At 44.3% G+C, this 23,807-nt stretch overlaps 1 protein-coding gene across 1 annotated transcript in view; it reads left to right on the top strand.

The window, feature by feature from the left end:
* Positions 1-253: 253 nt before the first annotated feature.
* The window catches only part of SLC4A8 (solute carrier family 4 member 8), a gene marked incomplete at both ends in the record, with an annotated part of 108,177 nt that continues 84,623 nt past the window's right edge, over positions 254-23,807 (top strand). Inside the window, 2 exons of the mRNA XM_080704886.1 lie at positions 254-298; positions 17,698-17,779. Coding sequence (XP_080561012.1) covers positions 254-298; positions 17,698-17,779 — 127 coding nt within the window. The remainder of the gene's footprint in view (positions 299-17,697; positions 17,780-23,807) is intronic.

The following is a 23,807-nucleotide window of genomic DNA, read 5'->3' as shown; positions in this document are numbered from 1 at the left end:
CCTCCTGGTCGCCGAGGGTACCGCGGACAGCGTCCTCCCTTGCTCCGCGCCCTGATTGGCTGCACAGGCCGCTCGCTGATTGGCTGCGGCGGGAGCCTCGCGGGCCGGTGGCTATGGAGGCAGTGGTGCTTGATGGTTGACCGTTGGCTCCAGGATAAGGGTCGCCGCTCGCCATCAGCTCACACTGGACCAGAGGGCGCGAGCTGTGACGCCCTGCCTGGAACCCGCCGGGGAGACCTTGCTCTCTTCCGCCATGCCGGCCGGGCATAACGAACCGGACGGCGTCCTCAGCTACCAGGTAGGGCCCCGCCTCCCGCCCCTCCCCGGGGCTCAGCCTCCCCATCCTCTGCCCACCTTCCTTCCTCGGCCCCCGAGCCCGGGCTCCCCAGGCCACTCCCCGAGGGCGAGGGGAGGCCAGCCTGGACACCAGGGGGCGCTCCGGGGGCTGGGGATCCGGCGGGGCCGCGAGGGTGACCTTGGGCCGAACCGGGCGCCGGCCGGCGCTGCAGCATCCTGGCGCCCCGGGAGCCCGGGCGCCGGTGGGCGGTGACCTCTGTTCTCTCGGGTCTTCCGTGATGGGAGGAGGCCGGCTTCTGGCCTCATTGTCCTGCAGGAACGTGGACGAAAGGGTAGCCAGGGACCTTGCTCGGGTCTTTGTGTTTTTGTTTCTGGGGGCTTTTAGTTCCTCGGTGGCTCAGAGGAAGAGCTAGAGGGGCCGAGGAGGCTGGCCACAGCCCCCGTTAGTGTGGCCAGCTCTGTGACTCCCCCACCCCATTGCACACACATTTCACAAGTTGTGGGTAGGGGAGCAGAATATTTAGGGTAGGGAAGTACTTATTTAAGGGAATGGGACAATTAGGTCTCAGTAATTGGTAACAGCATTGTGGGGTAGTAATGTAATGGAGCATTAGACTAGATGTCTGTAGGTTCAAAGCCTATATCTGCACCACATAGGCTTCATGACCTTGTGCAAATCACCTGGCTCTCTGAACCTCAGTCTCCCCATATCTTAAAATGGAAATGGTGAGATTTGCTTGGCTTCCTCCACAGGGCAGTTTCGAGGATCCAATGAGATGCGCTTTGTTGAAGGGCTTTGCGAAGGCTTATTGTGTGGTACCCAGTAAGTGGCAGCTCATTGCCTTCTCACTGCCCTTCCTTTGTAATCAGCTGGCATGGTTACTTCTTTGGAAAGAGGCTTGAAGGGGTGTGTGGAGCAAGACTGATGAAGGACTGTGAAGAGGATGATGAACCATCTCAGGGAGGATGGCCGGTCTCGGGCACAAGTACCATAATGACGTCAGGGATGGGGTCTGGAGGAGGCAGGGAAAGCATCCTGAATTTGTGGCAAAGTGGTTGTCAGACTCCCTCCTCTTTTTCCTGGTAAACATCCATAATTTCTTCTTTTCTCAGTTAAAAAAAAAAAAAGGAACAGTATCTTAAGAGTTTAGGAAATCTTTCCATATCTAATCTTAAGGCTTGCTACATGTATTCAGTCTCTGGACGATAATGGTGATCAAAATAGGCAGTATTCTTGTCTGCCTGAAACTTACCATCTGTTGGAAAGGAGAAAGAAGAAACCTGTTTCTTTTCTTTTTTCTTTTTTTTTTTTTTAGGGGGGAGGACTGGGGATCAAACCAAGGCCTAACACATGGTAGACAAGCACTCTACCACTGAGCTGTGTACCCAGTCCTTCTAAATTTTATTTCAAGACAGGGTTTCATTTGGTCAGTTGGCCTTAAATTTGCGACCCTCCAGCCTCAGCCTCCTGTTTAGTTTGGATTACAGGTGTGCACCACTCTGCGTGGCAGACGTGACCATTTTTAACCAAATCACACAAAGATAATATACTGTGATAGGTGTTAAGGAAGAAATGTAGGCAGCCCTATGAGTGTGTAAGCAATAGCTCTAGCCTTAATCTCAGAGATTTTGCTACGAAAGAAAATTTGGATAAAGATCTAAAGAATGAATAAATATTATTTGAGGGAAAAGGAGGGCAAAGGGACTTGGAGACAAAAAGAACAGCATATACAAAAGTCCTGTGGCAGAGGGGCATGTCATGAAAGAAGGCAGTGTGGTGGAACCTCTGGGGCAATGAGCATGGTGTGAGGTGTGTTCTGAGCTTGTAACATAGCAAGCCATCATATCCCCGTTGAAGTTAGCATTCATCTGAGGAATAAGAGGGTACCACTGGAGAGGTTTAGTCAGGGAGGTGGACGTTAGGCAGGAGAAAGAGGGCTCAGGAGAGAACAAATGAGATCATGGTCAGTTTTCTGATGGAATGGTTTCTCTGGCTGCAGAGGGTAGAACACACTGGAACAACTGCGAGGAGACAGTGTTCTTAACATGCAGAATATGTACAGGTTGTATTGCTGACAGCATAATAACCCTTAGGTTTCTGTGAATGTTCTGTGAAACTGATAACTTCTGAGTGCTTCTGAAGGAGGTTAGAAAACAATAATCTGCTTTACATCTGGTTTGTGAAACTTTCGTGGGTAGTGGAGAGAGGAGGGACAATGGAGAGTGGGGACTTAGGACCCCACGAAGGCTCAAGTCAGGCAATACGCAGAAGGGGCTTTAGCTATATGGAGGAAGAGAATGAATGTAACGGAGGAAAGGAAATGGGCGACTTGGGGAGACAGTCAACCAGCTGATAATATAAGCTAAGGCGCCTGTGCGCCGCCGAGGCTGCGTGCAGGGAGCTGGGTCTTGCAAAGTGAGTAGATTGTGTGACTTGTAAAGAGAGGTTCTGGACACTCCTTCTCTATATTATCAGTCCAGGCCGTTTTCTCTGCTGTGACTCCCAGCAGTATCCTCTGCTTCCTTGTCCTTGTATAGACTACTCTTTATGTGGCACCACAGGGGATTTTTATTTTGTTTCTTTTTCCAAGTTGCTGGGGATTGAATTTTTTTTTTGTGTGTGTGTGTGTGTGTGTGGTCCTGGAGATGGAACCCAGGGTCTCTTAAGCCAGTTGAGGCTGGCTTCGAAACTACGCAATCCTCCTCTCTCAGCCTCCCAAGTGCAGGGATTACAAGCGTGCGCCACCATGCCCGGCTCTGGGGATTGAATTTAGAGCCTTGTACATACTAGGCAAGTGCTCTACTACCAGGCAACATCTCCAGCCTGAGAGAGATTTTACAAACACAAACCAAAGCTGGGCATGGTGGAACATGTTTGAAATCCCAGTACTCCAGAGGCTGAGAGAGGAGGATCGTGAGTTCACGGCCAGCCTCAGCTACTTGTGAGGCCCTTTGCAACTCAGTGAGACCCTGTTTCAAAATAAAGAACAAAAACTAGGGCTGAGGGTGTAGCTTGGAGGTAGAATGCCCCTGGGTTCCATCCCCAGCACCACAAAACAAAACAAAAAAAACCCTCCACAAACCAGATCATGTCATGTCCTTCCTTGAAGCCCTTCAGGGGCTTCCCAGTGCATTTTAGAATAAAATCCCAACCCTCTCTCACGCTGGCAAGGTTTGGCAGGAGCAGGGCCGCGCTGGCCTTCCCAGGCTGCCTCTCCTCCCACCTTGTGCTCCTAGTCCAGCGTCCTTTCTGTTTCTTCAGTACAGCGCGCTCCTTCAGGCCTCAAGGCTTGGTCCTTGTCATGTCTTCTGCTACACTCTCTAACCAGACCTTCTCCCCAGTCCCATGCCACCTCCTCACAGTGGCTTTTCCTCAGCTCGCCTCCATTGGATCCCTGTTTTATTTTCTCAAGGGCACCTGTAATTCATCTGAAGTGTTCTTTTTTTTTTTTTTTTTTTTTTTTTGTCTGATACTTGGAATGGAACCCAAGAGCAGGGGCATTCTATCTCTAAGCTTCACCCCCAGCCCTATTTTTAATTTTTATTCTTTATTTTTATTTTCATTTATTTTTTATGGTATTGGGGAGTGAAACCAGGGGCATTCTACCTCTGAGCTACACCTCCAGCCCTGTGTTTTATTTTTTATTTTAAATAGGGTCTCATTAAGTTGTGGAGAGATTCACTAAGTAGCTGAGGCTGGCCACAAACCTTCGGTTCTCCTGTCTCAGCCTCCCAAGTACTGGGATTACAAGCATGCACCACTATGCATGGCAAAGTGTTCTTATTTTTATTTCTTGGGTTTTTTTTTTTTTTTTTTTGTACTGGGGATTGAATCCAGGGGCATTCTACCTCCAAGCTACACTCCCAGCCCACTTTTTTTATTCTTTCTTTTTATTCTTTCTTTTGAAACAGGGTCTGGCTAAGATGTGGAGGACCTCACTAAATAGCTGAGGCTGGTCTCGAATGTGTAATCCTCCTGTTTCAGCCTCCCAGGTACTGGGATTACAAGTAATTTCTCGTTCATTATCTTCTCAAATCAAAGCTTCATGAAGGTAGGGACCTGGCAAACAGTCACGCCCTTGAGTACAGAGCCCGGCATAAGAACCGGTGCTCAGTGGCATGAGTGACGGGAGTGAATGACACTCCCACATCCGCAGCCAGCCTGCTTCTCCTTACGGAGTGGAGCGCGTGGTCTAGTCAGGGGGTGAAGAGCAGTGGATGGCCACTACTTGATTGTGCAGAGGCTCTCCCTTCTTTGCTGCTGTGGTTTTGCTCAGGTGTGCAAGCTGGAAAACCTTTCTCCTCCTCCTCACCATTTTGACCTTCAAGGTCTGGCTCCATATTGCTCTATCAGAATATACTCCTCAGACTCCTGCTCACAGCACCTACCAAGTGCTGTCACATCTTCCATCCCTTACTTGTGGGATATACACGTTCATCTCTGCCTATCACCTGGCAGCTCCCTTTGTTTTTGCTGTTGAGTTAAATTTTACTGAGTGCTAGCCATGTGCCCGGCACCGTGCTATGTGTTTTCCACACATTTATTTATTTATTATTCTGGTGTTTTATTTTTGCCATGCTGATGATCAAACCCAGGCGTTGTGCATGCTAGGTCACATGCTCCACCCCTGAGTTACATCCCCAGCCCCTTATTCCATTTAACTCTCTACAGGCCTGTGAATAATGTACCATTATTGTTCCCGTTTTCCAAGTGAGAACACTGCCAAATCCAGGGATGCTTCTCTCCAAAGAATGTAAGAATGTGGCCGTCTTCACTGTGCACAATTGCAGCTGGTGCCCTTGACATATAGATCAGTACCTGGCTCTGAGTCAGCACCAAGAAGTGTTTGGGAAGATACATGTATACAAAGAATGTATTGGCGTGGGAGAGACTGGGCTGAGGGAGGCCCTCTAGGAGGCTGCTGGTGAGATGTAGGATGAGTTAATTAAGGCATGCATTATTTATTTTGATGAGATCTCTGGAGGTATTATTGGAATTTTAAAAGTTGATGAGCTCTTAAAAGGGATAGTGATGGCAGAAGATCAGAAGGCTTTAGGGAAAGCCCTTACATTGGACTGCAATGGGGACATCTTGTAGCTTCACAGTTTTCCTGAGCAGCACTTTCAGAAGCAACTCATAGGAAGTGTTGAAAGAGAAGGCTGGAGAGGTGGGATCCTCTGAATTGGTGCCAAGTAGTCTGGGAACTGAAGCCTCAGGAGAGTGGGAGCAGTGGAGGGGGAACAAGTGAACCGGGGTGATTACCAAGGCTGCTTGTGTGTGGTTCTGGATGGAACACAGGGGCCTTCTGCCTCCAAGGTACACCCCGGCTCTGTTTTATTATCTTGAAACAGGATCCTGCTAGGTTGATGAGAGGCTCACTACTTGTTGAGGCTGTCCTTGAACCTGTGATCCTCCTCTCTCAGCCTCTCAAGTACTGAGATTACAGATGTGCACCCCAGGCCTGGCTGCAAGGCTTTTTATGTGGATCAGTCCTGCTAGAATGAAATGATTTGCAGATACTTTTAGAATAACAAACCCTGGCAAATGAGCGATGATTAAGATCCATGGCTGATAGGCTGAGGAGAAGAGTCACATCCAGTGTTTTATAGTGTGCTTGAAAGAACTCCAGGACAAGAGTTCTTGAAAGAAGCCTGAATTCTAGTGCCCAGTGACTCTATCACCCTTTGGAGCTCAGTAAACATAAGCTGAGTGAATGAGTGAATGGCTCGATGGAGACCAGGTCAACTTTTTTGAGGGTCATAGTAAGTTTATGGTAAGCACCCAGGAAAATATTTGCTCAATGTTACTGAACAAAAGTATCAACCCTAAGAGCAGCTTCCCTCCCACCATACTTAATGTGCATCCATAGCCCTCTGCCCTCTCCGACACACAGGAGCTGGTGTGTGAGAACTGGGGAGCCTGTGGGCATTCTCCTTACCTGGCTGTACTAGCTCTCCTGGGGAGCTCCAGGAGGACAGTTGTGAGTTGATTTGTCAAGCAGAGACTTAAGCAGAAAATTGGAGAACAATATAGGCTGCAAGTGTATTTCCTTCACCATCTATAGATAATTGTCTTAGCTCATGATTTGCCGTGGCAGAATAGCTAGGGCTCACTGCAGTAATCAGGACAAAGAGAAGTAATGTTTGTTCTAAATCTGCTGCTAGGTTACAGCAACAAATCTTAGATAATAGAGAGGTTGGTTGTGTCCCATAAGGTAGTAACAAGTTTACTCTGGTCTTGGTAGTTAAGAAGTCCAAATATATATATGCAGCATTAGTTTCCTATTGCTGCCATGACAAATTACCACAAATTTAGTGGCTTAAACAACATGTGTCATCTTAGTTCTGTAGTTCAGAAGTCTGATACTTGGCCTGGTGTGGTGGTGCACTCCTGTAATCCTAGTACTTGGGAGGTTGAGACAGGAGGATCTTAGATTTTTGGCCAGCCTCAGCTGCTTAGGCTGTCCACAACTTAGTGAGACTCTGTTTCAAAAATAGGGCTGGGCCGGGCTGGTGGCGCACGCTTGTAATCCCAGCATTCGGGAGGCTGAGACTGGAGGATCACAGTTCGCGGACAGCCTCAGCTACTTAGGCCATCTGCAACTCAGTGAGACCCGGTTTCAAAATAAAGAATAAAAAATAGGGCAGGGGGTGTAGCTCGGAGGTCGAATGCCCCTGGGTTCCATCCCCAGGCCTGCAAAAAAAAAAAAAAAAGGCAAAAAAGGGCTGGGAGTATAACTTGGAGATAAAATGCCCCTGGGTTCAATCCTCAGTACCAGGGGGGGGGGGGAAATACTTGTCTTGCTGCACTAAAAGTGCAAAGTAGTGATGGCTGTGATTTTTTTTTCCCATAGGTTCCAGGAGAGAATCTGTTTCTTTGCCCTTTTTTTTCTTCTAGAGACTACCCACAATCCTTGGCTCATCATTCCCTCCCTCATCTCCCCTCTGTCTTCAAAGCCTGAGACCACATCGTGCAGATCCTAGTTTTGTCACATCTCTCTCTCCCCTGATTCTATTCTTCTGCCTTCCTTTGCCACTTTAAAGATCCTTGTGAGGCTGGGCGTGGTGGCGCACGCTTGTAATCCCCGGGTTTGGGAGGCGGAGACAGAGGATCGTGCAGCCAGCCACGCTGGTTTAAGAGACCCTGTTTCCAAATAAAAAAGTATAAAATAGATCTGGGAGTGTAGCCCGGAGGTAGAAGGGTTTTCAAGAACCCAGTACCACCCCCCCCCCAAAAAAAAAAGATCCTTGTGATTCCTTGAGATTACTGTGTAGCTTACATAATTCACAATAATCTCCTTATTGTAGGGTCAACTTATTAGCAACCTTACTTCTGTCTGCAATCTTCATTTCCTTTTGCCATTCACAAGTTCTAGGGGTTAGGATGTGCAGCTCTTTAGGGGTCATTATTCTCTTTGTCAGTGTACTGACCTAGTCATCTATACTAAATAGGAATGACTTCAAGCAAGGTTCAGTAAAAGAATCACTGAGAACCAAGCCGGTTTGGAATTTTAGTTCCCTACAGGCTGCCAAGAGTCAGAATGGGAAGCTCCTGCATGTTCTGGAGCTCATGGGTGTGCCTGAGAAGAGGATGTCTAAAGAAGCTGCATAAATCCTAGGGGACCTCTTTTTTGTGGACCTAGAGATTGAGTCCAAGGGTATTTCACCTCTGAGCTATACCCCCATCCTATTTTATTTTTTTATTTTGAAACAGGATCTCACTAGATTCTAGAGGGCCTCACTGAGTTGCTGACTCTGGCCATGAACTGTAATCCTCCTGTCTCAGCCTCCCAAGTACTGGAATTATAAGCAAGCGCCACCTCGCTTGGCTGGAACCTTTTTTTTTTCTTCTTGCTGTTGGCCATTTGTACTCAGGGGGGGAGTAGTTTAGGGCATTAGAGAGCAGGTCACATTCAGTGACCAGGGACCAGAACTCAGATGCTCTGGTGGATAAAGAGGAAGATGGAAATGAGCGAGTTGGAGAAGAGCTGGAGGTCTAGTTAGCAAAAGGACAGTTTGATGTGTGAGGCCCTGGAGCACTGAGGGTTGAAGGGGCAGTGATATGGATCTTGAACTGTTCTCACTGTGGGTACTAACCCATAATTAGGTGACCTGAGCTCTAAAATGACCATTGCTTTGCTTTGTTCAACATTAGCATATAATATTGATAAGAAACACAGGCAGGTTTGAGTCTTCCTAGCTGACTTAGCTCTCATGAGATCCTACTTAGCCTTGATTTAGGACGGTTAAGTGAGGTAATGTGTAGTTAAAACGCTATTGCTATAGTAAGCGCTCAAGAGGCATGTCTTTGTAATTCCAATTCTATCAGCTTGGTTTGTTGATTGGAAACCTTGGAAGCTGTAGCTGAGTGGCAGAGTGCTTGCCTAGAAATCTTAGAAGTCATCTCTGATTTGTTGATTTTAGAATGGTCAACTTAGCTGGCGTGGTTCACCCTTGTGATCCCTGTACTTGAGGGGCGGAGACAGGAAGATCACAGATTCCAGGCCAACCTAGCAACTTGGTGAGGAACTTTGCAACTTAGTGAGAACCTGTTTCAAAATAAAAAATAAAAATAGGATTGGAAGGGAGGGGTGTAGCTCAGAGGTAGAATGCCCCTGGGTTCCATCCCCAATACCAAAAAACAAAACAAAAAAAGTAGTTAACTGTATTAAAACTTCATAAAGGCTTTTTTACTTTTGGTCTGGGTAGGGATGAGGATTTGGGGGGTACAAATGAAAGTCTTTGAGGTAAAGTCTGAGATCTCCTTGAGGAAAGGCGGGGTTCTGTTGTGCAGGCCCACACCACAGGCCGCGTGGCAGGCAGAGGGTGCCTGGTGGGCTCTGCTCCCACTCTCTCCTTCCCCTGCCGCTTCTGTGGCTGCTTCCAGGAGCTGGATCATCATACAAGACATGAACCTTCCTTGTAATTTGCCCGTCACTGTGAGTGAGACTCTGGTCTGCTTTTCAGCTAGCATTCATTCTTTCTTCAAGGCCGAGAGCAATGATTTCTATCTTAGAACCTGCCTTGCAAGTTCAATGTTTGAAAGTGTATTTAACCCCCTCGTTCTTTTCATCTTATCTATTCCTTGAAGTGGGCACCCAGGTCAGGTCTGCGCAGGGGATCGCTGTCAGTGAGCCAGGAGGAAGCGCAGAACAGAGGGTGTTTAGAAATGGGGCTTTCTCTACGGCCATACCACCCTGAACGCGCCCGATCTCGTCTGATCTCGGAAGCTAAGCAGGGTCGGGCCTGGTTAGTACTTGGATGGGAGAAATGGGGCTTTCTCTCCAGCTCACTGTCCTTTCCCTTTCTGTTTGCCTCCACCCTTCCTCTCCCTTTTCTCCTAGTCTTAGCTAGTGTGGTTCTTATGATTCCAGTCTTTTCTGAGTCAGGCCTGTATGAGAATCTGATGGAGGTTATGGACCCTCTTCCCCTCAAATGCATATTTACAGATCCTTGAAGCCTGCTCTTAGGTGCCCTAGAGATTCACGGACCTTAGAGCGAGAGGGCATCCTTGGCATGAATTGTGATAATGTCAGAGAAGATCATTGCCAACTGATGAGGCATATGCAGCAAGCACGGACCAACGAGACCCTTTCTTTTCATCTTGAATGATTCAAACTTTGCATATGCTGGAAATTTACCGAACATTTCAAGCATACATCAAAGTAGAGAGATTTACATAATGAGTCATCATGTACCCATGATTTGGCTTCAACAATGAACACATCATCTTGTTCCATCTATGTCTCCATCCATTCTCGAAATACCAGACATCATATCATCTCCTCAGTAAAAGCTTCAGTGTGTATCATTAAACATTAAGGACTCTCTTAAAATGACATTACAGCTTTATCACAAGATCATTATAATAATTTGAAAGAAATAACAATAATTATTTAAAACATCCATTCAGTTATTTAAATTCCTGTGAGTGCCTTCTAATCCTCTTTTATTTTTATTTTTGAATACTTTGGTGTATTAGAACCGGGATCCTGACCTTTCAACTGCTGACTCTTGGTCACCGACAACGGCTCTGTTTCCTTTGGAAAGACAAAGGACGTGGATGAAGGCTGTGGTCAACCAGTCTAAATTAAGAAAACTAACAAGTCAATTTTTCAAGCTGGGCTTTTCAGATGATTTACTTTGCTCTTCCTACTCTGGTTTTCTAGTCTTAGCGTCATGTCAATCATCCCTCCCCGCCTTCCTTCCTCTAGATTCCCACTGTGTTCTACGCGGTGGCAGGGATCTGTGGACATTACCAAGTATAAGGATCCTCTGGATATTAAAAACCAGTGGGGAAACTAACACAGTTATTCACATACAGCCATTACTCGTGTATATGGTCTTATGAGAAAATATAATAGAATTCATAACACTAATAACACTTGTAAACATGCGTTTGTTGTAATTTATTGGAAACTTCTCATGTGCTGGGCACTGGGCTGGGTGTTGGATACATAATGGTGAACATAAGACACAGAACCCGCCCTCCTGGAACTTACAGGAACACAGCTATTCACAGTGGTAAGCTACTGTACTGGGCTTGGAGAGATGATGAGGACGAAAAACACCTGGCTCCTGCTGCCAGGGAATTCATGATCTAAAAGTTAAGGTAGGAACACACAGACAGCAGCGCTTTATTGCCGGCGGCAGCGGCGAGTTCACCGGACGGCTACAGCAAGCCGAGGTGAGCTGCTGCAGAACAGCCAGGCAGGAATTCTCGCCGCAGGTAAAATCTAAAGCTCCCAGTGGCTGAGCTCAGCACACGCTGCAGGGATTCAGAGTGGAAATCAAAACCAAGAAGAAATACGCCAGCCTCACGGCCGAGGGCGTAGTAGCGGCGCCATATTGCCACCGGTGGTAGCAGCACCGAATTCACCGAATCCAGGACAGCTACATCTGCGTACTCAAGAACAGTGAGTCAAATTGCGGGCCACAGAGGAGAAATCCCAGTACTGTACTCCCTGGGACTTGACCCAGTGGGGGAGGGGCGGTGGCAGAGATATCACACCATAGGAGAACGCCCAACCTGGCACCTCCCCCACCCCCCAGGCTAAAGCAGCCTCTATTGACTCTCTGGGTCGGAGACTCTGTGATACAACCCAGTAAAGGAGTAGTGGGGTCTGAGATACTACTGACTCGAGATCCAGAATACCTTAAGTGAAGTCATAGTGACCCAAGGGAAGAACCCAGAGAAGGCACAAACTTCCGAAATCATGGGAAAGAGGAATAATACTGGAGCAATGAATGCCCACAACCCCACAACATCAGAACCCGATAAAACAGAAAATCAGAGATTTCTAGAAGATCAAATCAGGAAAATAACTGTAGAAATAATAGAGGTGCTTCGAAAAGAACTCAGAGAGAGCCAAAAAGAGATAAAGGATGCAATTAATGAAGTAAAGGCCTCAGTTCAAAGCACAAACAACCGATTAGAACACATGGAGAACAGAATCTCGCTCTTAGAAGATGATCATTCCAAAAATGAATGCATAGTTTCTAATCTAGGAAAAAATATCCGACAGCAGGAATCTGATATCGAAGAAATATGGGCCCATTTTAAGAGAGCTAACCTAAGAATAATTGGAATAGAGGAGGGAAAAGAAAGTGAAACCAAAGGGATCAACAATCTCTTCAAGGAAGTAATATCAGAAAATTTTCCAGACATAGAGCAAGAGGTCGATACACAGGTCCAGGAAACTTATAGAACTCCCTTTAGGCAGGATCGGAGAAGAGGATCCCCACGCCACATAATTGTCAAAATGACCAATGTGGAAGCCAAGCAGAGAATTTTAAAGGCAACAAAAACAAAGGGCCAAGTGACATTCAGAGGCAAACCAATTAGAATCACTCCAGACTTCCCAAACCAAGTCATGAGAGCCAAAAGGGCTTGGAGTAACATATTCCAAACTCTGAAAGAAAACAACTTCCAGCCAAAAATTTCCTACCCAGCAAAACTTTCTATCCAATTAAATGGAGAAATAAGAAGCTTCCATGACAAACAGAAACTGAAGGAATTTATTCTTCAAAACCAGCACTAGAGAAAATACTCAAAGAGATTAACTACAAAGAAGAAATAGGTAACACACACCAGAACCAGAGAAACAAGAGTTTCCATCCAACAGACAACTAAGATTGGTTATCTGTGGAGATTCATTATTTATGTTAGTCTTTTACCTATCTCTAAGTGGTATTGTTTGCCTTTATTGTTGTTAATTTTTAGGATTTCTAGTTGGAATATTAATATACCTTCAGATATAGCATTTGGAAATATTTTATCCCATTCTATTAGTAACTGTTAACTCTGTTTACATTGTCTTTGGATATACAATTTTTTTTTTTTAGGGAGTTTGTATACTCTTCTGTTGCCTGTGCCATCGAAATCATATCCAAGAAATCACTGCCAATTTCAATGTTGTGAGGTTTTATGACCCAGATTTTCTCCTAAAAGTTTATAGTCTTAAGATTTATATTTAGGTCTTTTATCTATTTTGAGTTAATATTTGTATATGGGATTAGGTAAGGGTCCAACTTTATTCTTTTCCATGTAATTATTATGTTTCAACAATATTTAGTTAAAAGATTATTATTTCCAACACCAAATGTTCGTGGAAACCTTGTCATAAATAATTTGACAATATAGGGAAGAATTTAGCTCTAGGCTTTTATTTAACTCCAATGGTTTATATATCTGCCTTTAGAATAGTACTACACTGTTTCAATTATTGTACTTTATATGGTTTGAAATCAGAAAATATATATCTTCTAGCTTTGTTCTTTTTCAAGATCGTTTTGGGTATCTAGAGTCCATATTCCATATTAGGATAGATTTTTTTTCTGAAAAATAAATATATAAATATATGATAGTTTCACCTAAAAAAATAGAAAAAAAATACTCTCTGGTAAGAAAGAAAGTAAAAAGAAATATTAAAATGTTATCTTTAAGTCATCAAAAGCTTGGTATCAGACAAATGAAACTGTTATGTGAGATTATCATTTTTAATTTTGGATAAATTGCTATAATACTAGATGTCAACCACTAAGCCAAGCATGGGAGGGAGGGATGGGGAGAGAATGGGGTGGGGATTGGGTGGGAGCTGACTGGCGAAGTGTGCATGTATGTCTACAAAAGTTTGTATCCCACTATGATGTATGAATACAGTGCACCAATAAAAAAAAATAAATTTAAAAAAATATATAATCATTCATTTTTACGTGAAAAAACTCATTCTTATTGACAAATGTCATTGTTACAAATTAGTATTTAGAAAATAAACGTTTGTTGTGCTTCCAATAAAAAAAATAAAAAAAATAAAAAAAATAAAAAAATAAAAGTTAAGGTAGGTATGCAAATAACAAGTCTAAAATATAGCCAAGTTTATTTCTTTTCTTTTTTTTTTTTTTTGGTGGTACTGAGGATGGAACCCAGGGGCCTTCTACCTCTGGGCTACACTTTCAGACCTATTTTTTTTTTAATATTTTTTATTTGGAAACAGGGTCTCTTAAGCCAGCAAGGCTGGCTTCGAACCTGCGCGATCCTCCTGTCTCAGCCTCCCAAGCGCGGGGATTACAAGCGTGCGCCACCATGCCCGGCAAAGCCAAGTTTATTTCTACTTAAAATTAATCCTCAAAAAACTGTCTAGCCGGGTGTGGTGGTGCACGCTTGTAATCCCCGTGCTTGGGATGCTGAGACAGAAGGATCATGGTTTGTGGCCAACCTTTGCAACTCAGTGAGACCCTGTTTCAAAATAAAAAACTAAATAAAAAATAGGGCTGAGGGTGTCACTCAGAGATAGAATACCACTGGGTTCCATCCTCAGTACTGAAAAAAAAAAAAAAAAGACCGTCTATGTAAGCCTTTACAACTTAGCTTGGAAGTGAAACTCATAGGCTCTAAAAAATTGTGTTAAGCTGGGCGTGGTGGCGCACACTTATAATCCCAGCATGCAGGAGACTGAGACGGGAGGATTGTGGTTCGCTGATAGCCTCTGCTACTTAATGAGGCCCCCTGCAACTTAGTAAGATCCTGTTTCAAAATGAAGAATGAAAAATAGGACAGGGGTGTAGCTCAGAGGTCGAATGAGCCTGAGTTCCATCCCCACACCTGAAAAAAAAATTGTGTTAAGTCAAAGCACCTGCAGTGATAGGAAAAAAATGTTAAAGATGTATCTGAGCTGGGTACACCATACCCAGCTGTATTTGAAGATTTTTTTTTTTTGAGGTACTAGGGGTGGAACCCAGAGGCATTAAACCTCCAAGCTGCACCCCCAGCCCTATTTTTTAGTCTTTTTTATTTTTGAGACAGGGTCTCACTGAGTTGCAAAGGGCCTTGCTAAGTAGCTGAGGCTGTCCGCAAACCATGATCCTCCTGTCTCAGCCTCCCGAATGCTGGGAATTACAAGCGTGTGCTACCACACCTGGAGTATTTGAAGATTTTTATTTATTTTTGGTGGTACTGGGGGTAGAACCCATGGGCTTTCTACCCCTGGACTACACTCCCAGACCTATTTTCTATTTTATTTGGAAACAGGGTCTCACTAAGTTGCTGAGAGCCTCACTAAGTGGCTGAGGCTGGCTTTGAACCTGTGTGATCCTCCTGTCTCAGCCTCCCAAGTGCTGGGATTACAAATGTGCGCCACTACGCCCGGTTCGTATTTGAAGATTTTTAATCATATTATTTTATAAGATTTATAAAACTATATTTCTGTCAGGCAAGGTGGCATACACCTGTAATTCCTGCACTTGGGAGGCTGAGACAGGAGGATCTCAGGTTCGAGGATAGCCTCAGCAAGTAGTGAGACTCATCAACCTTGTGAGATTCTATTTCCAAATAAGAAATGTATCAGGCTGGGGGTATAGCTTAAGGGTAGAATGCTTCTGGGTTCAATCCCCAGTACCACAAAAAAGTAACATTTCTAATTTCATATTTTATATACATGTAAATTTTCAGTTTTATGTGAAAATATTTCAGATACATCCCTAAAAATATATAGACTCCTAAAAATAAGCATAATATCAATTAAAATGAAATTAATTTCTCTTTCTTTCTTTAAATGGTACTGGGGGTTGGGCCTAGGGGCATTCTCCCTCTGAGGTACACTTGAAACAGGGTCTCACTAAGTTGCTGAGAGCCTGCTAAATTGCTGAGGCTGTCCTTGAACCTGTGATCCTCCTGTTTCAGCCCCTCAAGTGCTGGGATTACAGGCATATGCCACCACACCCAGTGATGATTTCCTTAATATTATAAAAGTTCTAGTTAGTATTCAAGTTTCCAATGATCTCATATGTTGCATTTTTGTTTGGTCTTTAAGGAGTCATTTTTGTGTGTGTGTGTGTGGTACTGGGGTTCCTGGAAGCCCTTCTACCTCCGGGCTACACTCCCAGACCTATTTTTACATTTTTATTTGGAAACAGGGTCTCCTAAGCCAGCGCACGCGGCTGGCTTCGAACCTGCGCGATCCTCCTGTCTCTGCCTCCCAAGCGCGGGGATTACAAGCGTGCGCCACCACGCCCGGCTTTATTCTTTATTTTGTTATTTATTTATTTATTTATTTATTTATTTATTTATTTATTTATTTATTGGTGGTACTGGGGTTCCTGGAAGCCCTTCTACCTCCGGGCTGCACTCCCAGACCTATTTTTACATTTTTATTAGGAAACGGTCTCCTAAGCCAGTGCACGTGGCTGGCTTCGAACCTGCGCGATCCTCCTTTCTCTGCCTCCCAAGCGCGGGGATTACAAGCGTGTGCCACCACACCCAGCAGGAGTCATGTTTTTAAGAATAGTTTTATGTTCACAGTGAATGGAGAGGACAGTACAGAAATTTCCCATTCACCTCGTGCCTCCACATACGCATAGCCTCCCCATGACCAACATCCAACCAGAGAGGCACATTTGTTATAATTAGTGAACTTGCACTGACACATCGTTTTCACCCTTGGGATCATCAGCCTGTCTGGAGTTGCAGATCTGAGAAAGAAAATGGATTGGCAGATATGTCAGTTAAGAGTGTTTCGGGAAACAATTCAGGCAGGGTCTTGTGAGGATGGAAGTGATATGGTAAGATAGGTACTATTATATTCATTCTTTTAACAAGATTTATTGAGTACCTATTATGTGACAAGTCTGTGCTGGGTGCTGGGATACAGAGCTGAGGAAGACAGAGCTAGCCCCTCCCTCACGGAGCAAAAGGAGACATTTCATGACTGAGGACTGCAGTGCTAGGAGTGCACTGAGGTGGGCCGGGGACCCAGCCTAGTCTGGAAGTGGGGAGTGATCACGGAAGGCTTCCAAGGAAGAGCATTCAGGAGAGATCTAAGGAGCGAAGCCTAGTTTGGTTTTAGACACATGAATCTTGAGGTCAGCACCCCAGTAACTGAACCACACAGTCTCAGGTGTTTTTTTATTTGCAATTAAACTTTTTATTCATTTATAAACCACATCAGATACAGATGAGGAAAGACAAACTTCAGCTGCACTGAGCCGCATTTCTCCAGGTGTGATCTGCTAGAGCAGAAGAGTCCTTCTCAGGAACACACACTTCATATGTACAAATCCAATGTTTATGGCGACACATTTCCTTCAGACTCTTCTAATGTCTACACATCAGACCTACAACGAGTGTCCCTTAGTAGTGGTAGAACAATAAGGAATGTTAGAGATGCAAAATAAGAGCCGGGCGTGGTGGCACAGGCTTGTAATCCCAGTATTTGGGAAGCTGAATCAGGAGGATCTGCGGTTCATGGACAGCCGCAGCTACTATTTAGTGAGGCCCTTTGCAACTCAGTGAGACCCTGCTTCAAAATAAAGAATCAAAAATAGGGCTGGGGATATAGCTCAGAGGTAGAATGACCCTGGGTTCCATCCCCAGGACCTGTAAGACTCAAGGGAGGAAAACAAAGGGTAGAGAACTGTCCCTTGCACATAAGGTTAAAGAAAAAAGATGAGGATGAGACGGAAGAAACCTGATCATAGAAGCAAGATGGAGAGTTTCAAGGACAGTATAGTAAGCGCGCAAGTGTTGCAGAGAGGTTAAAGAGACCAATTGAAATGAGACAATGTCCTTGACAGCTTTTGAAAAGCGCCGAGTCATCTTACTGATGCATCATGGAGGGGGGGAGGCACGGGACCTGCAGTCACAGCCTGGGCTTCGTTCTAGCTCTTCCTTTTACTACATTTGTGACCTTGGGTCCTAATTATTCAGGATGCTCATTTATAAAATAAGAAGGAGAATGGCTGTGCCATATTTACATCTCAAAATTATCGTGAGGTACAAATTAAAAAATATATGTAAGCCATTGTATTTTCCTCCCATGTATCTCAAAAGTGTCTGGCTTACTCAAGTGTTGGAATGAATATCTGTGCATTACAATAACCGCATACTTGTTTGTATTTAAACAGAGAGCAGATGAAGAAGCTGTGGTGGATCAGGGTGGGACCAGCACAATTCTCAACATTCACTATGAGAAAGAAGAGTTGGAAGGTAAGTTCTGTCCTGTGTGACGAGGCACATTGGCAAGAGGCAGCCTGGTGTGGGAACGGCAGTCCTGGCTTCCCCTCAGCAGACCTGGCTTTGAGTCCTAACTCTTTCTCACTAGCTGTAAGACCCTGGAGTAAGGTGGGGGAACCACTTAATTTCTTTTAACTTCAATTTCCTTTTTATTTTGGTGTGTGTGGTTGTGGTACTGGGGATGGAACCCAGGGGCATTCTACCTCTGAGCTACGTCCCCAACCCTATTTTTTATTCTTTATTTGGAAACAGGATCCTACTAGGTTGCAGAGGGCCTCACTAAGTAGCTCCGGCTGGCTGCAAACCTGCAATCCTCCTGTCTCAGCCTCCCAAGTACTGGGATTACAAGCATACACCAACACACCCGGCTAATTTCCTCATCTTTTGTTTATTTATTTATTTATTTATTTTTGGCTGGTACTGGGGATGGAGCCCAGGGGCATTCGACCTCAGAGCTATAACCCCAGCCCTATTTTTTATACTTTGAAATAGGGTCTCCACTGAGTTGCAAAGAGCCTCACTAAGTAGTTGAGGCTGGCTGAGAACCTGGATCCTCCTGTCTCAACCTCCCAAATGCTGGGATTACAAGCGTGCACCACCACACCCAGCTTTTTCCTCATCTTTTAAATATAAGCAGATGTTCCAGGTGTGGTGCAGGCGCTTGTAATCCCAGCATTCGGGAGGCTGAAACTGGAGGATTGCGGTTTGCAGACAGCCTCAATTACTTGGTGAGGCCCTTTGCAACTCAGTGAGACCCTGTTTCAAAAAATAAAGGATTAAAAAATGGGGCTGGGGGTGTTGCTCAGAGATAGAATGCTCCGGGGTTCTATCTGTAGTACTGCAAAAAAAAAAAAAAAAAAAAGAGCAGAAGTAATAATGCTCATCCTCCTCAACAGGGATATGATTATGGTCTAATTGATAGCATACAATACACTGCTTTGAATACTCTAAAGTTTAACATAAATATTAATAACCTGTTTTTTGAGAATGTGAAATCCTCAGTTCAGTTCATTGATTCTTGACAAATGCCTGGAAATAGAGCTATATAAAAAATTTTTAAAAGAAAATAAAATACAAGTTAGATTAAAAAAAAACTCAGTTTGGCTATAAAACCCTCCTTTTACCCCATTTACAATATTTGATCTTTCTATTCTATCCCCATTTCTTCCTGGTCTTTTCATTTAAACAAGAGAAGGAAAAACAGGAACTCACCTGTGACATACTTTCTAAGAGCTCACAAGTCAAGGCTGTATAAAAACCCAGTTGAAGTGAAAGGAAAAAAAAGAGGCCTTTTTGACCAGCGCTGGCAAGTCTGCCGAGCCTACCTTTCCTCTCGGCCCCATGTGATCCCGTGTGTGTCCTCCTGCTGTCCCTTTCCCTCTGCGGGCTAGCCGGAGCCTTAGTGTTTGGGCTCATACCTGGCCATGGTTTCTGATTAGTGGTGACATTCGGTTTTCTTAAAAGAAGGTCTATCTCCAGTACAGCTTTCATAAGAAGCCACATGTGGCTCAAGAGCCTTTGTAAAATCTCTGCAGCATCCCTTGCACAGTTGAAGGCTGGGATACAACTTTCTGATGCCCGAGACAGCATGTGAAATGTTCTCTCTGTACTGCTTGTTCCTGTGACTGGTTTTTCATCAAAGTTTGCAACCCCCAGAGAAAACCTGTCCTTTGGATGAGGGAGAATGAAAGCTGTAGAGGCTGGCTCAGCCTCTGGGTCTGTTACCATGAGAACTTCTGTGGGTGGCTCCGTGGAGGTCAGCGGTGCTTGGGTGTATCAAGGTCAAGTTATCCAAGTTACTTTGACCAGATGGATGAAGAACCATTGTGGGTTTCAGCAAATGGGAGAAAGTGGGAGAAGAAAGGGTATGGACTGAGGTAAGTATTTGTTGAATGCCTTGTGTTTTAGGCAGCAGATTAAGCACTTTATGCAAGTTATATATATATTTTAATCTTCATCATACCCCAGGCAGGTGTAGGTATATTATCTCTATTTTACATGTGGGGAAACTGCTCCGGGTCATCCAGCCTAATAGCAGGGGAGACTGGGATAGAATTCTGTTCTTTTTGGGCTCAGAGGTAATGTGCTTGCCTTGTACATGGGAGGCTCTGGGTTCAATCCTTAGTATCAAAAAAGAATAGACAAAAAAAAAAAAGAAAAGAAAAAGAAAAATGAATCTTTCTCTTTTTAACTGCTTTCTTATCTCACTCCATCTTTGTGGTACTAGGTACTAACCCAGGGACATTCTACCTCCAGGCTACTCCCCTAGCCCTTTTTATTTTTTATTTTGAAACAGGGTCTCTCTAAGTTGCTAAAGTTGGCCTTGAGCTTGCGATCCTCCTGTCTCAGCCTCCCAAGTACTAGGATTACAGGCATGTGCTGCTGTACCTGACTCATAACGGGCATTTGTAAGGCGTTGTTCCTCCCACTCTTTCTGTCCTGATAATCCTGTTGTCTCTTTATCCTCTCATTACTTGGGGACATATTGCTATCAATGTACTTGTGCTTTAATAAGGAGGTAAGCATTATCTGAGAGTAGAGTGATGAAGTTGGGCAAGCTCTCTTGGATCTGAGACTAGGTTTCATCCACAAAGGTCAGATGAGTAACTGGCAGCAGGAGCAGCATCTGCAGATGACATCATCTGTTCCTGACTGCATATGATGACTGCATTACTAAAAGACAGTGTGTTGGGAACTGGCCTTTTATGCATAGACCTTTCGGAAAACTAATCTTTTCTATGTTAGTCTCTCTCTCTCTCTCTCTCTCTCTCTCTCTCTCTCTCTCTCTCTCTCTGGTACTGGGCATTAAATCAAGGGGTGTTCTACCTGTGAGCTATACCCCCAGCCCTATTTTATTTTTTATTTTGAAATAGCATCTTGCTAAGTTCCTGAGAGCTATGAACCTGTGAACTTCTTGTCTCAGCCTCACAAGTACTGGACTTACAGGTGTGCAGCACCATGCCTAGCTATGTTAGTACTTTTTTTGTGTGTGTGGTACTGCGGATGGAACCCAGGGACATTCTACCTCTGAGCAACCTCCAGACCTATTTTATAGATTATTTATTTATTTATTTATTTATTTATTTATTTATTTATTTATTGCAGTACTGGGGAGGGAGCCCAGGGGCATTCTACCTCTGATCTACACGCCCAGACCTATTTTTTATTCTTTATTTTGAAACAGAATCTCACTGAATTGTAAGGGCCTCACTAAATAGTAGCTGAGGCTGTCCGTGAACCATGATCCTCCTGTCCCAACTTCCCGAATGCTGAGATTACAAGCATGTGCCACCATGCCAGGCTGTATTTTTTTATTTTTGGAAACAGGGTCTCACTAAGCTGCTGAAAGCCTCACTAAGCTGCTGAGGCTGGTTTCAAGCCTGCAATCCTCCTGTCTCAGCCTCACAAGTACTGGGATTACAAGCGTGTGCCACAATGCCTGGTTATATTAGCACCTTTTTAAAAAGCTATTACAGGCGACTAGAGGACAAATGGTTCCTACTCTTCAGGTCTGAAGTGCTTGAGAAGAGCTCTGGAGAAGAGGAAGGGGAATTGGGATTTGTGGTAGGGGCTGGCCACGCTGTGGGTTCCACCCCCACTCTCTCTGAAGTGCACGTTGGGATTCATTGAGGATGTACCCAGAGTGATTGTGTTTCTTGAAGGCAGAAGTTAGAAAAAATCCCACTTTGATGGAAGACAAAAGTAAATGCACATGCCATGATATAAGATACTGCGGCTTCAGGGAAATCCTCAGGTCTTCCTTCCCCCATCCATACCTGCCACCTACATGACAAAAAACATTTTCTTACCGGGTTTCAGAACAATTTTTGAGATTTAGCATCTGGACATCAATGTAAGCTTTGTAAATATGGGTCTTTTTGCGTAAGCTAATTCTATAAGTAGAAGGTGCACTAAATCATGATGCTGCTCTAAATATATGTATGGGAAAATCAAAATTAAACATTAAAATATCCTTCCAAAGATAAACTCAAGAAGAGCAATAGTCCACCAAATGTTTCAGTGTTCTCTACCAGTCACAGAGTAAAACAGGGCAATTGCTTACTTAGAGAAATGGCTTTTTCCATTTTTTTCTGACAGGCCCTTATTCCTGAATAACTACTAGATTTATTAATCCTAGAGTAAGTTTCATGTCTTTTAATAAGTTTGTAGAAGAGGCCAGAGCCATTTGGCCGTATTTGTAACTTTTGTTTTTGAGGGAATGAAACTCAGGGGCATTCTACCTCCGATATATCCCCGGCCCTATTTTTTTTTATTATTTATTTATTTATTTATGTATTTATTTATTGGTGGTACTGGGATTCCTGGAAACCCTTCTACCTCCGGGTTACACTCCCAGACCTACTTTTATACTTTTTAATTTGGAAACAGGGTCTCTTAAGCCAGTGGTATGGCTTCAAACCTGCGCGATCCTCCTGTCTCCGCCTCCCAAGCGCGGGAATTACAAGCGTGCGCCACCACGCCCGGCTAAAATTCTTTATTTTGAAACAGGGTCTCACTGAGTTGTAAAGGGCCTCACTAAGTAGCTGAGGCTGTCTGTGAACCGCGATCCTCCTATCTCAGCCTCCCAAATGCTAGGATTACCAGAGTGCGCTACCACGCCTGGCATATATATAACTTTTAAAAAAGGCTTGTATCAGTTCACATTAGGTTTTTTCCCTGTGGTTATTGACTTGGAGTCAACCTCTGAGCCCAGAGGAGCAGAACATCCTTCAGTATGTGCTCAGGACCTCTCTTTGACTGTTGGTAAACTCTGTGTGTGTGTGTGTGTGTGTGTGTGTGTGTGTGTGTGTGTGTGTACTGCACTGTATGGGTCACACCTGTGGTTTCTGTTCTCTACAAGATTTAGTGCCAATATACTAATGATTGTGTTATGTATGAATATATATGGTTATTTTAAAAATACATCAACATGCCGGACGTGGTGGTGCACACTTATAATCCCCGCGCTTGGGAGGCTAAGACAGGAGGACCGCACAGGTTTGAAGCCAGCCTCAGCTACTGAGCGAGGCTCTCAGCAACTTAGTAAGACCCTGTTTACAAATAAAATATAAAATAGGTCTGGGAGTATAGCCCAGAGATAGAAAGCCTCTGGGTTCCACCCCCAGTACCAAAAATAAATTAATTAATTAAAAGAAAAACAAAGTAAAGAATAAAAAATAGGGCTGAGGTGTAGTTTGGAAGTAGAATGCCTGTGGGTTCCATCCTCAGTACCGCAAGGGAAAAAAAAGTGGATGGTGTTTCAGGTGAGTTGGTAGGTAGATGAAAGGGACTAAGACTGGGTAGGACGGTGGCTGAATGACCAGTAAAGTGACCACAGAATTAATCCCATTGGGTGGACTGGTCTTTCCTAGTGTCTATTTGTTTGTCATCGTGTGTGTGTGTGTGTGTGTGTGTGTGTGTGTGTGTGTGTGTGTGTTACTGGGAATGAACCCAGGAGCATTCTACCTTGGAACTACACCCCCAGCCTTATTTTTCTTTATTTTGAAACAAGGTCTCACTAAGTTGCTGGGGCCTCACTAAGTAGCTGAGGCTGGCCACGAACCTGTTATCCTTCTGTCTCAGCCTCCCAAGTACTGGGATTACCAGCGTGCACCACCATGCCCGGCTTGTCATCTTTTTGTTAATTTTATGCAGAATACCAAATCCCTGCTTCAGAATCCTCTGCCTAGAAACTGATGTCTAATTTCTCAACAACCACTTGATCTTTCTTAGCTATGACCCTTTTTAAGCTTGTTTTCATTTCTACCTGTCTCTGGTGTTTTCAAAAGACAGGCAGAAAGTCTTTTCTCTAAGATTCAAGCTTTATCTTACTTCTGCTGAACCATCAAAGGCACCTGAAGGATGTCTTCCCCATTATGCCTCAGCCCTCCATAGTGGGAATTTAGATACCAAGCAAAACCATCCATTGTTCACTCAACAAACATTTATTGAGTCTCTTCTGTGCTCCCTCTCTGCAGTGATAATTAAGACAGTGAGAACA

The sequence above is a fragment of the Muscardinus avellanarius genome, assembly GCF_963383645.1.
Source record: "Muscardinus avellanarius genome assembly, chromosome: 11".
NCBI classification, from domain to species: domain Eukaryota; kingdom Metazoa; phylum Chordata; class Mammalia; order Rodentia; family Gliridae; genus Muscardinus; species Muscardinus avellanarius.
The sequence above is the reverse complement of the archived record's forward strand: the minus strand, read 5'-3'. Positions and strand labels throughout refer to the sequence as shown.